The sequence below is a fragment of the Furipterus horrens genome, unplaced genomic scaffold (assembly GCF_987537825.1).
Source record: "Furipterus horrens unplaced genomic scaffold, mFurHor1.1.pri manual_scaffold_8, whole genome shotgun sequence".
NCBI lineage: Eukaryota > Metazoa > Chordata > Mammalia > Chiroptera > Furipteridae > Furipterus > Furipterus horrens.
Window position 1 is genome coordinate 29,787,018 of NW_028327178.1, and position 15,131 is coordinate 29,802,148.

At 36.5% G+C, this 15,131-nt stretch overlaps 1 protein-coding gene across 1 annotated transcript in view; it reads right to left on the bottom strand.

The window, feature by feature from the left end:
- Nucleotides 1–15,131, bottom strand: part of ASXL3 (ASXL transcriptional regulator 3) — a 131,733-nt gene that overhangs the window by 82,633 nt on the left and 33,969 nt on the right. Inside the window, 2 exon segments of the mRNA XM_090284994.1 lie at nt 12,300–12,408; nt 13,685–13,793. Of these exon segments, the coding sequence (XP_090141120.1) occupies nt 12,300–12,408; nt 13,685–13,793 (218 nt within the window).

The window sequence follows — 15,131 nt, forward strand, 5'->3', positions numbered from 1 at the left end:
TTAAACTAAATTTATTGAGTTGACATTGGTTAATAACGTTATATACATTTCAGGTATACAACTTTATAATACATCTGTATAGACTTAGAGTGGTGACCTACTGTATGCTCACCACCCCAAGTCCAGTTTCCTTCTGGCCCCTTGTATTTGACCCCATTTACCCTCTTCATCCTCTCTCCATTCCCCTCTCATCTGGTAACCACCATTCTGTTGTGTGTATCTATGAGGGTCTTTTGTTGTTGTTGTTGTTATTGTTATTTGCTGCATTTTGTTTTATATCCCAGTATGAGTGAAATCATGTGGTTCTTGTCCTTTTCTATCCAACTTATTTCACTTAGCATAATACTCTGACGATCCATCTATGTTGCTGCAAATGACAATGTCTCATCTTTTTCATGGCTGGGTAGTGTTCCACTGTACGAAACATGTCCAGAAAGTATCCAGCCATGTAATATGAAAAACAGACACATTTATTGAAGAAGATACAAGATACAAGAAACATTATACACAGGACAGTGATGCCTCAGTCCCCTTCAAAGTAGGCACCTTGGCACCTCACACAATTCTCCCAATCACCATTAGCTGCCCCATCATATTTTCCTGAATCTCATCAACATTCTGAAATCTTTTTCCTTTCAAAGGTGGTTTTAGTTTTGGGAAAAGCCAGAAGTCGCAGGGCACCAAATCTGGGCTTTTGGAGGGGCTGAGTCACGTGGGTGATTTGATGTTTCACAAAAAAACTCTGCATGAGACATGATGCATGAGCCAACATGTTGTGATGAAGCTTCCAATCTCCAGTTGCCCATAGTTGTGGCCTTCTGAATCATCTGAATAGTTTCTGAGGATGAATGTTCAAGCTTAATGCAAGATCTGATGCAGATCCATTGTTCTACTCGCTCAGTCACTTTGAATATGATGGCCACACAGTACATACACTCACTCAACAGCGTCTACTGCCCCCACTGGCTAGTACAGTGAAGTTGTCATTGTTCACACATGCACATTCCAGTCCACTTTCCTTGGCAACAAGGTTACATCGATGTTGCACAAATCATTCTCATTAAATTAATAACAGCTGGACTTTTTCTGGACAGACCTCATATATGTGTACCACTGCAGCATTATTTACAATAGCCAACACACGGAAACAACCCAAGTGTCCAACAGATGACTGGAAAATCTCATCTTGGCAGACCAAACTCAAACAGCCTCCCAAAAATCTTTCCTGACTATCCCAAGTGTCTGAGATAGGCTTCCTCCTCACTTAACCATGTTTCCTTGGAACTTAGTGTACGAATTCACAACAGTTCCAGGGTGGTGAGGTAACTGCCTCAAAACACACCGGCTCAGCAACTCGGGCACTTACGAAGACACGTACAAAGATAGGCACAGAGGAGTTGATCTATAAATGTTTATTAAACTAAACTGTCAAATTCGATTTTCATTAAATTTATCTAAAGTAATATTTATTTTAAAGCCAACCTTCAATTACAGTTTCTAATAAGAATTCATGGAAGGAGAGATCAGCAAAGCACAGGTTTTCATTATGAAAAAGCATACATGAAAGGTAAATTTTTTTAACTTTGGAAAGAGAAGCCTTATTTTTTAAATGTTTATATTATCCTTAATTAAGTGAATTAGGGAAAATATGGAAATTGAACCACCGAATGTCCTATTCAAGTCAGTGGAAAGTCATATGACCTGCCACTAAATGTAGATATACTTCCTTCTGCTGTCTTCTTTATTTAAGAGGACAGTCACAGTTTAGAGGTTTTGCATAGTGAAGTAAAAATAAGTTTAAAGTCAAAATTAGACATCACAGTGCTTACTTGAAATGGCAGGAGCTGTGTGGGGACAGAACCACAGAACAGACCAGGATCTGGATAATACAGCCACCGCAGCAAAGGTATTTGTTGCAGTGTGTCTCACTAAACTATGTGATAAGTAACAGGCTATCTGAGCTAACTGATATTCAGAGGCCTAACCAAGGCAGGGAGAGGAGCATCCTTTCATCAATTTAATTTCTATCAGTTCCCCCTCCTACTACTCCCTTTCAATTTTCTGAAAAATCAAACTAGATGCTCTCAAGTCAAAACAGTTATCTGTAGAAATGATTCTGACATACACGGTAAGTGTAATAGTTTTTATAAATAAAAAAATTTAAATCAAAGATCATACTGTATATTAGACACTGTGTGCTACAGTGAGAATTCAAACACATTTTAAAAAAGGACTGGGTATGAGAAGGAGCATATTTCTTTTTTATTAATTATTCATTCAGCTGTAAAACTTCTATTGAGCACCTTCATGCCAAGCCCTGTATAAAATGCAGGAGAAAAACAGTGAAAAAGACCCAAGACCTAATGTTGAGACTATAACTTTTTCAAATAGATATTTCCAATAGCAACGGTATAGAACTATCAATTTTACCTGAGAAAAAGTAAGTCTATGAAAACCTAGTCATGATAACTATAATTTGTTTTGAAAGAGCAATAATCAAATAATTCAAAAGTATCCCTAGATAGCAAATACTGTAATCAAAATAGCATATGTTTAGATTGTAAGATTATATATATACTTATATCTGAAACTGTGCACATCATATATACTGGAAATATACAGCAACAAAATACATGCCAAAAAATTGATGACAAATACCAGAAAAAAAATCCATCTGACCTGAACTAAATCTTTCCTGGACCCCATTTCTTTCTGAGAAAAAAATAGTTCCGTAATCTTTTTTTGATTCAGACTAAGGGAAAGTGCCCTCTCTCAAAGCATTCCTACTCCAAGGTAGATATAAGTGCCTGGATTTAAATAATTTCCTTTGTTGTATTAAAAGAAAACATTCAAAGGGTGTGAGATACCAAGACAGGCTGGCATTCAAATAAAGCAATAATAGCAATAAAGTAATGAAATAATAATTCCCCTCTAAGATACTTTCAAGGGAGAAAGCATCTGAACATTACAAGTACTGATACTTGATAATATTTAGTATAATATAATCTATGAATAAAATATACATAATATATTTATTATTTATTATAACTGAAAATTTTACAGGCTATAAAACATCCCTGTAAACTTAGACAAGAAAAGAGAAATTCAAACCAGAAGTAAAAACATTTAATGGGAAAAGCATATCCTATAGGTACTAGCCTTTAGCCACCTAACTGCTTCTACCATAGAAGCAGAAGAGAGTCCTCTCTCAGAATGATGGGAAGAAATAACACAATAAGCTGCCTATGTGAAGAAACACACTTGTAGCTATTTCTTTGTACTGCACAACACCTGTAATGTTCTACAGTGCATCAGGGTCCTGCAACACCTCCACAGAAATACAGCAATCCATGTCGAAGAGGAAAAATAGAGAAATCACGGGGAGGAAAGATATCACTGAAAGGTTGATAAGTGATTCACTCATGGGCATTACCACCAACCACTTTATACTTCAACATAGAAAAGGTAACCCAGTGTACAATAAAGGAAAGTTAGATAAGGTATTTGGGTAGCTAATTTGGAGAAATGGTTATATACTGTCACTTCAGAAGAAAAAAAGGAGAATGGATAATCTGGTATCAATTTTTAAAGTACTTAATTTTTTTAAGAGCATGGGTGCTTTGTTCCTATATACCAACCAAAAACTACATAAATTAAATAGAAATTTGGCTAGTTAAGATGAATAATTGTGGGAATACCTTTAATTTTGATTTTATTTGAGAGGGGTTTTGTTTTTATTATGAGATCATAGTCTCTTTCCAATCCTTATCTCTATATTATGAAATATTTCTCTCATAGCATAAAAAATGAGGGGGAAAGTATACTTAAATGGGTTTATTTATCTGAACTTAAAAATAAAACATTTTTTTCTTCCATGACTCTTGTATAAATCCATTTATACAAGAACAAAGTTCACAGTTCCAGGGCAAGTTTGTAAGAAAAAGAGGTCCCTGATGGATAAAAGAAGTAAAAAATTGTATCTCAAATGTTTGAAAGAACTGAACAAGCTAAGCCATTTGGAGAAGTTAAAATAAAGGGGGTGGGATCTAGATGCCCAGCTGTTCTCCATCATCAGGGGGGAAAAAAGAGAGAGGAAATTCATTTAATTAAAATTAGCACAAATGATTTCAGCATAAGGAAAAAATTCTTGACTATAAAGGTTACCCCAATAAATTTCATTAAAAAACAAAACAAAATATATCTCTGAAGAAAAAAAATAAAGGTTATCAAAAATACAGAGAGACAAATAAAAAGGGACTGTGAGATTCCTATCCCTCTGGACATTTACTATTCGAACAATGTGTAGTGAATCGACTGGTTTAAGTAAAATGCTGGCATGAGAGGGGACATGGGCCTACAAGAACTTCTGAAGTCCCTCCTATTTCTCATGTACCGTGAAAGCCGTGGGCTGGGATGAAAGAAGTGAAAATGAGAAGGAGTGGGAAGAGGAAGTTTTATATCTTGCCAATGGTCCTTGCTGACTGTGAAGAGTATTCTCTTTCCTCTGCATTTTCTTTCATGTGTAACTAAAACAACATAATTTTCACAGACTTAAGTTTCTCTAGGCCACCAATGTGGAACAGGTGTCTCCATGAGCTAACAAAGCTGTTAAAGAAAACGCAGATGTTGGGTAAAAGACAAATTAGTTTCACCTAAGAAAATCAGGGGACCTGGAAGAATTCCCCTCCCTCATCTACAACAGTGTTTGGAGTAGCTGTCAGGTAGAAATTGATCACGAACACAAGATGAAGACACATGCACTGCCCTGTGTGACATCACAATGGAGCAGTCCCAGACAAGTTACTGAAACACCTCCAGCAAAACAAGACCCATACACCACAAGGGGTGAGACAGTAAGCACGTGGGCAACGTTACTGAAAGTTAGTCAAAAGGCCCCCTTCACAACTGCACACTCCCCTCATTTTCCTTGCCCCTATCCTGTATAAAATCGCCACTGACACACTTGTCAGTGCTATTCCCCGAGGGCACCTAATCCTTCATTAGTACACACCTCACTTCCTCCAGGAAGCTCCTCATCTGTGTGTAATTGATGTCTCAACAGAGACCCAATCCACACACTTCAGGCCATCTTAAAGCACTTTTCACTTTTGAAAAAAGACCCCTCAAAGTGGGGCTGCAGAGGCAATGAAAACAAAGAGTGAGCTGAATAATGTTTCATTAAGTTAACACAACTCTGCCAAGAATCATACAATCAGAAACCCACTTATAAAACTGGTCATGAAGAATAATGAAAAAGGACCATATAAAATTCTTCAACTGTTGGAATCATTATTTACTCTGGGATCTAAGGACTAAAACATAGGATATATGTTCTCTATAATTTTTCCCCGTAAATAGAGACTTAAAATACTAATTCCCCTGCTAGATTGCTGCTTCCTCCCTGAAAGTCATTAGGGTTAATAACATGCAGAACCTTTTTTGATCTCTGTGGATGAAAATTGTGCATTCTCAAATTTCCTCATTTAAAAAAAATTAAATAGAATGATTGCTCTTGATTTTAAATATGAACTATATTAGGGCCACAAAATGAGAAGCTCATTTTCTTGTTAATAACATTTTATAAATAGAAGGTGAGGAAGGTGAAGACTATCTACTGATGGTATCATTTTATATAAAATATATATGGGTTCTGCAGTCAGCAATGTGCTGTAAGTCAACTTAATATGTGTGAGCAAACTTATGATATACCAATGTATTATGTTCAGAAAACAACTCAGACGCAAATATACCCATAAATCTCTGACTTAAATAGCTCATAAAATTCAAAATATTTTCTTTGGGTGACACAGATCTATATTTATATTGGCATAAATGGTCATGGGTTGTCAACAAAGATATATCAAGTGATTCACCTAAATCACTCTTCGATCTCTAGAGCTAAGCTTATAAAATTTGAAGAGTTTACTTTCTTGACTCCATAAGTCTAATTCCTATTAACTTGAGAAGCTATTTAGGAGTCAAAGAAACATAACACATAACTATAGTTTTGTGTCTTGTAAATCCTATAATCAATAGTATACCACTTTTCCCACATTGTAAAATTTTTAAGCAAAACCATAAAACAAAATATCTTGGCAAAGCAACTCCCATTTAAAAAGAATCTGTTTCTACAGCCAGTTGATTGCAAGAAGACGACTAAAGCGTTACTATTTTTATCTTAATTCTACTTAACAACTTAATTGTTACTGACTGGGATTAAGCCGCTAAAATTTTTTTCTTGTTATCAGTTTTCATAAAATGTTTTCTGTTCAAATACTTTTCTGCTTACCCCCTTTAACAGTCTAGCAAATGTCAATTCATCTTTGTTCATTTTAAATAACTCTATGATAGCAGACATTTAATCTTGGGATTGCCACAAGGGTATTTTACAAATTGATAGTTATTAGTATTCGCCTCCATGCCTCCCAATATTTCATGCCGAAGGAGGAATGAAAGAGAAGGGATAAAGATAAAAAACAAATGATGGCACCCTCCTCTTTCTCTCCTCCTCTTGTCCTGCCCTTTCTCCCGTGTCCACACATCCCTACACGTGCCCACTTTCTCTCTCTGATAATATTTTCAAAGTATATTTGTATAGCTGTAAGAAGTGTGCATATTATATCCATTCTAACATATTCCATTTGAATATGTATTAGAAACAGAGTAAGCAAGGAAATCACCTAAACCAGTTCACTTACATGGAATTTATTAGCTATTTGTAAGAAATCATGTGGTATCTTTCTTCTTCATTTGGATAAGCCATGGGTTCCTCTTTGTCAAATTCTCCAGTTTATAATCAGAACAGATTTGGACTAATATAAAGGTAAACTGCACCAATGATTCATGGCTAATAGTGTTTCCTGGGGTTCCAGCAGAGTTTCGGTGTCACACACATCCACCTGACCCTGCCACTTAGATGAGACATTTAACCTAAGTTTGTTTCCTCACTGGTAAAAAAATTAAATAACAGAGCCTAGGAGTGACTATCTTATAGGAATGTTGCGAGGATTAAACAATATACATGTAAAGAGCTTATAAAGGCAGGGGATTATAAGCACTCAATATATTTTCAATATCTAGGTTTAAAAATGAATCCTAAGACTAGGTTAGTGAACTATACCTAAAGATGTTTCATATTTATAAGGATAGAAAATATATCTGTCCTACAAGAAGCAACTGTGGTTTGCAATAAGATGTAAAAATGGACAAATCAAAGAACATTCAAGGAAATAAGCTATTTACTATTCTTTCATTGACTCCCCAAAGCAATTTCCCTAATGCAACTTCAAAGAAGAGGCCAGGAAAAAAACCTACTTTTGGTCACATTAGCTGGAGATGTGTGGGGATGTGTTATTTCACGATGTACCTATCACATTTCCAATTAGGGGAATTTGCTTATCTTTGCTTTGGTTTAATTATTGGCTGAATGCTCTCCCCCTCTTCCCCATTCCTTCCCAGCCACTAAACCCCTCCCACTGTTTCCTCTGAAATTCAGGATTTGAAATTAGCAAAATCTCCGAAAACATCCATCTTTTTTCTGCACACTCCCTTCATCTTGATCTACAAAACGTGGCTTTCTCCTCTGGACACTTCTCTTTCTACCCTCTCAGGTAACAGTCCTTCTCTTTTCCACACAGCTAGTACCAAGGGGGTGGACATGGGAGAAGTGACATCTATTCTCCCTCCCTGTTCTTGAGATGCCTCTAGCACTGTATGTCATGCCTTCAGACTACAGTACCAAGCTCTCCTCCTTACTGTACCTGTCTACCAACTAACATCTGAATTACTCCCCTTCATTTTATGAAGACTTTAACTCCTAAATGTCATACCATTTCAATGCTAGTTCTATCATAATTGTCTATTTCAATATCCACACAGATGATTCTGTAATGTTTTATGGCAGGACTACCCTTTACAACATCTTTGTGCAAATAAGAAAAGGCAACGTTTCCTCCCAGGAGACCCCATGGCACTAAGGTGCAGAAATGGAGGGCTCTGATTTTCAGCCACTGATGGTCCCCTCAGCCAGGCCACTCTGCAAGTGAGTACACATGCCACCTAACCACCCATGACCACCTTACACCTAGCCTCCTCCTTTCCTCTTGTTTTAGACATACATCCCATAATGTTGCCCTAAACTCAAATGAATACATTCCACTCTCACATCACTTATCCTTCTAATTCATTTTCTCTAGCACACCCAAACAAACAATCCTTCCACCCTAAGGAGACTCCTTCTTCACACCACCTCTCACACATTGTACCTTCAACCACCTCCACAACCAGCTTATATTCCATGAAGAATTATCTTAACTACTCAACTCCCTTGCCCCTCATTCTTTTTATCATTGACACCTGGAAAAATCTCAGCTCTAGTCAAATTCCACTCTGCACCTACTCTGTACTTGTACAGTGGTCATGAACATGCCTGGAGAAAAATGTACCATTTTGACTGGTCTCATATTAAATTCAGGATTAGCAATCTTATGAGTGTCCTTAATGATGTCAGACTAGATGAACATGTTGTGTTTTCTCCTTAAATCTACAAAGCTGTCTTCCCTGTCTTCACCCTCAGCAGGTGAACATGTTTCCTATTTCACTGAGAAAAATGAAGCAATAAGAAGCCAACTTCCATAAGCCCCTCTCCCACATGTATTCACCTACCCTTATTTCTAGCCGAACACCCTGACTTTTCCTGCTGCTTCTGTACAGCACCTCTCCATGCTACTAAATAAGGCCAACCTCTTCATCTAAGACATCCCATTCCCTCTCATCTAATCAAGCACATGGCAATAGGATATTCTCCTTGTTAGCAAATTTTCCTCCTCAACTGGATTTTTTCCATCAGTATACAATTATTTTAATATTTATCTTTCACATTTAAAAAAATATTTTCTCTTGGTTCCACTTCCCCTTGCAGTCGTTTTCCCATTTCGATCCTTTGCTTTACCTCAAAAATCCTTGAAAGAATTGTTTACAGTTGGGGTCACTACTTTCTGTTCTCCCAGTCTCTTAAACCCACTCCATTTAGGCGTGTGATCTCACCATTCAACAAAAATTGTTATTACCAAGTTTATCAATAGCCTCACAAGGTTAATTTCAATAGTTATTTCTAAGTCTGCATTATAAGTTGACATATAGAAGCATTTGATACATTTCCATTTGATACATTTCAGTCAGTTCCTGCCAGAAGCACTTTCTTCACTTGGTTTCCAGAACAGACAACATGTTCTGTCCATTTATCCTCAGTCTTGTTTGCTGGTTCCTATAATCCTTCCAAGTTCTTAAAATTTAAGAACCCCTGAGCTTCGTCTTTGCGTCTCTTTTCTGTTATACTTACCTTCAGTTTCTTGGTGATCTTATCCAGTTTTTTGCCTTTAACTATCATCTATAAACTAACCACTTTCAAATGTATATCTCTAGCAAGATATTTTCCATTAATTAATACAGATAAGTCCAATTATTTAACCTATCAACCTGGTTGTTGAAAATGAATCTCTTACTTAATATGCCCCAAACTAAGCTCCTGATCAACAACCTCTTGCCCCAAACTGATGCTGTTGCCCCAAACTGATTCTCTTGAAGATTTGCCATCTATATTAAAGACACTGTTATTGTTCCATTTTCTCACACTCAAACTTTGGAATCATCTCTAATTTTTATTTATTTCATAATTGCACTAATTCCAGTAGCTCTTGTTGGATCTACTTTTGCATGTATACAGGACCCAATCACTTATTATCACATCCACTGCTATTTCTTATTCAAACCACTGCCACCTCCTCTCTAGATTACAGCAATAGCTTTCTAACCAGTCTCCCTGTTTTTTCCATGTTCATATATGTCTTTATATATGTATATATCGTATCGGCAGCCGTCCGTCTCGAGAGACGATGGTGTAGCTTCTTAAGAGTCTATCTGCACCGCCGAGAATGGTTGTGCAGTCCGACTCGGGAGTGACACGGTATCTGTCTCCTCCTGTGTTGAATCGACATCTTGCGATGACGCTGGAGTGTCCTCTCCAGTGAAGCTGAAGCTACAGAGCCTGGGCAGGGTGATATGGAGGGTCTGCTGTTGCCCATGCAGCAGACCCCCCCTCTCTTCGCAGCTGAAGGATCCAAGGGAAAGACGGAGTCAATACAGCTTGGCTTCAGGTGCGCCGCAGGAGTTGCCGGTGTTGACTACAACGTCAAACCGCCTTAGGGACTCCGGCTCCGGATTTTCTGTCGGGGTTTACTCCCTTAGCCTTTCCCCTGAAGAGGTATGCCGCAAGGCAGCGGAGGTTTTTTGGAGTCAGAGTTTTCCTTCTCTGATGTGCCCTGACTGGAAGATCGAACCAGCGACACTTAGCTCGCAGGCCGACGCTCAATCCACTGAGCCAAACCAGCCAGGGTTATATGTATATATAGACATGCATATCTATATATCTATATTTATATTTATATCTATATAGATACATATATAGATATAAAGTTTGATCAACATCTATATATCTTTATCTATACATATTATACTCAGTGATCCTAAGTGAGATCATTATTTCTTTACCTCAAAAACCTACACTGCCTTAACAACTCATTCAAAATAGAAGCCAACAGCAAGGCACTATATAATAGGGCCCTATAACTCTCTTACTTCATATCTTACCATACTCTCCCCTTGCTCACTTTGGCCCCCAGCCACACTGGCCTCTTGATGTTTCTGGAACGTTCCAGGCACTCTCCTGCCTCAAGTCCTTTGTAATTGCTGCTTCTTCTACCTAAAACTCTCCCCCATTCCATACCTTCTCCCTCGCTCCCCTTGGGTCTCTTCTCAAATGTACCACTCTCTCCCACTCTTATTTCCTTATTTAATTTATTTTGCCCCATATCACTTGGCAACACTGAATTTTACATATTTGCTTATTGTCTGTCTGTTTACCAACATAACATCCATGAGAAGTCTTTTTTTGTTCTGGGTTTTCACTGTTGTGACTGCAACATCAAGAACAGTACTTGGCACAAAGTAAAAGCTCAGTATATATGTTGAGAGAGCCAGCACATAAGTGCTCACACAAGCAGGCAGGACAACTGGAGGAATGGCCCAATAAGATACCCCTTGATTCTGCCGAAGGGATTGAGTTTGCCCCGTTCACCAGTCCTTCCCGAAAGCTAGAAATTCTGCTTTGTTCTCTCTCTAATCACAATGACCTGCCAAAGCTCACAGTACAATGACAACAATGGTGCAGGGTGAAGTTTTCAAAAGGTATAGGATTAGGGACATCAAGTTCAATGAAAGTTGATTTTTAAAAAGTCTACAAGGCCTACTTCAGCCATTTTTACTAAGACAATCTGTATTTCCTACATTAATTCACAATTTGTGCTGCAGATCAGATAAGCACTGAAGCAGAATCAGTCTCAGGGGCACTATCAGAAGGCACACTAGTGCTTAAAGCTCAGGAGTGCCCATCAGGATGCAGAGGGATTCCTGTGGTCATTAATAAAATGAATGGCTTTGGGCTATTAGCAAAATATGATGTTTCTGCAAGGATCCTTTAAGGTTTGTTTGTTTAAAGATAATTTACTGACTCCTATGAGTCCAATGACAGAGACTTCAATAACACAATTTTCCTCCCAAATCACGATCTGGGTCCACCTGTGGGACCAGTGAGTGGGGTGAAAAAAAAAGTACAGCAGCTTTTGTGGAACAAAACTTTGCCAAAACTGCAATACAGAAATTACATACATGAACAGAATCATAATACAAATATCTAGAGGAAGATAAAGATTAATTAACATGGACAGAATTCAGAGGTGGAAAATGTCCCCTTAGAATTCTGAAAGGGTTGCTTATTTTTCAAAAGTGTTTCATGAAAATATAATTTATCTAGCCCTTGTTTCACTGTGAGGGATGTTAACATCATGCTAAATTCACTATGGAAAAGCCTAGGAACAAAGTTATTATAAAACTATTGTGATCACAGGAAAAATTAGCACAATCAGACATAAAACACTAGCATTCTCAAGCTTCACACAGCCCTCTCACCTTACAAGAGAAATACACTGATAGCACTCAAGATTATCCAGGAGAATCCATACAGTTAGAAACAAAATACAACAAAAAGCAAAAAAATATATATATATACTTTTCTTAGGTACTAATCTTTTGAATCAACATTGTTTGATGATAAATCTAAGGAGGTAGTAAAACTTAGGAGACAATTGTGTCTACAATGGTAGGGAGTTGAATTAGTGAATTATTAAAATTCTACATAACTTTTAAGAGAATAGGATTTACAGCTTGAAATCCCTCACACTTACCTCCATTCCCTTCTCCACGGGCACTGGGCTCCGCCATTTCTGTGCCATCAGGTTCAGACTCACAGCCTAAATCCAATGTTCCATCAGCTGGGCATGACGACTCCTCTTTCTGTATTATTTATAAAAAATGATTTATGGAGACATATTAGCAACTGGAAACAGTCAAGATATTTTCAGAATTCTAAAGTATTATCATACTGACTTGCAATTTGAAATTTAATAGTGATTTACTTTTTAATGTCAAATGACAACTTTAAAAAAACACTGAAAAACGCACACTGCCACAGCTGAGTTTTTGGATAACCTTCTAAAATCTATGCAAAAACTAAGTTTCTTTTCAACATATGTTGTTTTTATGTTTTTTTCAATTCTATATTCTCCCTTACATTAGGAAATGGCTTAACAACTCAGAATTTTAATCACTAAATTAAACACCCAACTAGCTATAAAAACAAACTAAAATAATACAAGTCCTTTTGGTTAACCTGTGTTATTCTTTGAAACACACACAACGACAAGTGTCTGTTGTTAAACAAGTAAACAGTTGAGAGAGAATCTTTGCTTCTTTGTCAGATATAATATTTAGCATTAAAAACAAAATCTTCTTAATGGGAATTAATGACCTTTAAATGTAATCCATCATTTATTAAAGCACTGACTTCTTTTTAATTTATAAGAAATAACACACTGACTTTACTTATTCCAAGGTTCATAACCATTTATATACCATCAGCTTTTGTCCTCTGGAAATTTGCATCTTACATGGCATTTCCCATTCTAGATGAAAATGGGAATTGCACTAAAATAATTAAGACTCAGTTACCTGAAGCTTTCAGTTTTATTTCTCAATTCTTCTCATATAACAAATATGCACTGTGAGTAAATTGCCTTCAGATCACTGTTTGTTTTAAAAATCAAATAACTGATTTAAATCAGCAAGATTCCAGGGAAAATTGAAAAAAAATTTATTTTTATGATATATAGAAAGGCATCAGGTGTGAAGCTATGTATCAACCAATGGTCATTAAGTCAGATAATTTGTGGCAACTGATCATCTTAAGCTCTTGGCTGATGATCCCTGGCACTCGTCCATGTAAATTTGAACAATCAAGAATTTTAAGGAAGCCACAACTATTTTCCAATACCATATGTTCAAGTGAAATCACAGATATGCTTTCTTTCCTTAAAGAAACATGTCATTGTTTATTCTTAATATGAAATCATTTTTAAAACATCTGAAAACATTTAAAAGGCATAGGGGTTATTCTTTTACCCTTTACACAAATCTAATTTTGTTTACCTGCACATGTCAAAAAAACAAAACAAAACAAAAAAAGCATGTTACACAGAAATAACAGACATAATATGCAAACAAGCCAACTTACTTTGAGAGCATAGAGGCCTGACTTTCCAGGGATTTTGAAGAATGTTCCATCCCCTATTCGAGTGTTAGTGTGAAGCATTGCATTCAGACAGGCTAATGGAGAAGTTCCACTAGAAAATAAAAGTGTACAAAAAATGAAGCAGTCCGAGACGCAGTTTTCTATGGCAAAACTGTTCTGTCTCTTAAAAAAAAAAAAAAAACCCTCCTGCATGCCTTTTAAAAATATCCTCCCAACCCTGAAAACATCTACATTACAATAACAGGCCAGTCCAGTTTCGCCAAAGTTAATCAGATGCATCTGTCTTATAGGCTTCAGGCAAAAAGTCTCCTGAATTGAAATTATGCTTTTATTCATAAAGCAACCAACACTATATTTCAAAGAAACCAAAGCCCAAGCGTTTATGTGATGTTATTTTGCAAATAATATCAGGAAGCCTCAATATTTAAATACTACAGACAACTTGATGGTTGCACTTGAATGATCAAATAAACCAAGTTCAAGGACAGCTCCATCCTATAGGTTGAAAAGCAACAAAAGAATAATGAGAAACCAGGGAAGAACTGATTTGAAATTACAAGCATTTAAGTTACTCATGGGATTGCATTTCTCACAAGGCCAAATAAAAATTTATATCTGTGTTTATATCTCTGATACAGCTTCAACAATAACATCCTTCTCTCAGATTTGTCAAATAAAGAAATGTGTGTTTGGGAACTCTGCCCAGCTAATAATTATGTTCTGTATGAAAGATACAAGTGACTGAATTATGAAATCAACAGTTTTTTTAAAAAAACAAATCTAAAAGCATTAAACTAGTGATTAAAAATACCAAAGCCCATATGTACAAACATTATTGAAATGTACTCACACACATAGAGAGATGTTAATGAAATGTGTGACACATGTATTTCCTGGGTTAGACTTAAGAGCCTTTTTGTGTGTGTTTTGTTTGCAAACTGATATGTTTGCAAACTAGAATTTAAAACAGAATTATTACTTTCATTTACTTGTGTTTCTATATACATTTTACTTCCTAATATGCTAAAAGATCAATATTTCATTGAGCCAATATTGATTAGAAGCCCTAATCCACCCCATTCACCTCTTAAGGGTTTGGGGTAAGTAATCCAAAATATTCTGGGACAAGAAGACCTTTGAGATGATAAGGTTTTGAATTTTGAATTTCTGTGATAGGAACATAATTTTGTGCTACTAATTTAAAAGTTTTTTAAAGACCAATGTTATCAAATATCTTACTTAGTATGAAAGCTCACCAGTAAAATGAAAAAGTCAAATTTGGTGAGTTGCCACAACACACTTAATAGCAAGTCAGCATATATACACATCATAGTCATAAAGGTTTATAAGTATTGTAATAATAATAGCACTCTTTATTATTTTAGAAAGCAACTCTCTGGGCCAGCATGTCAATATGATTCCATTGGGT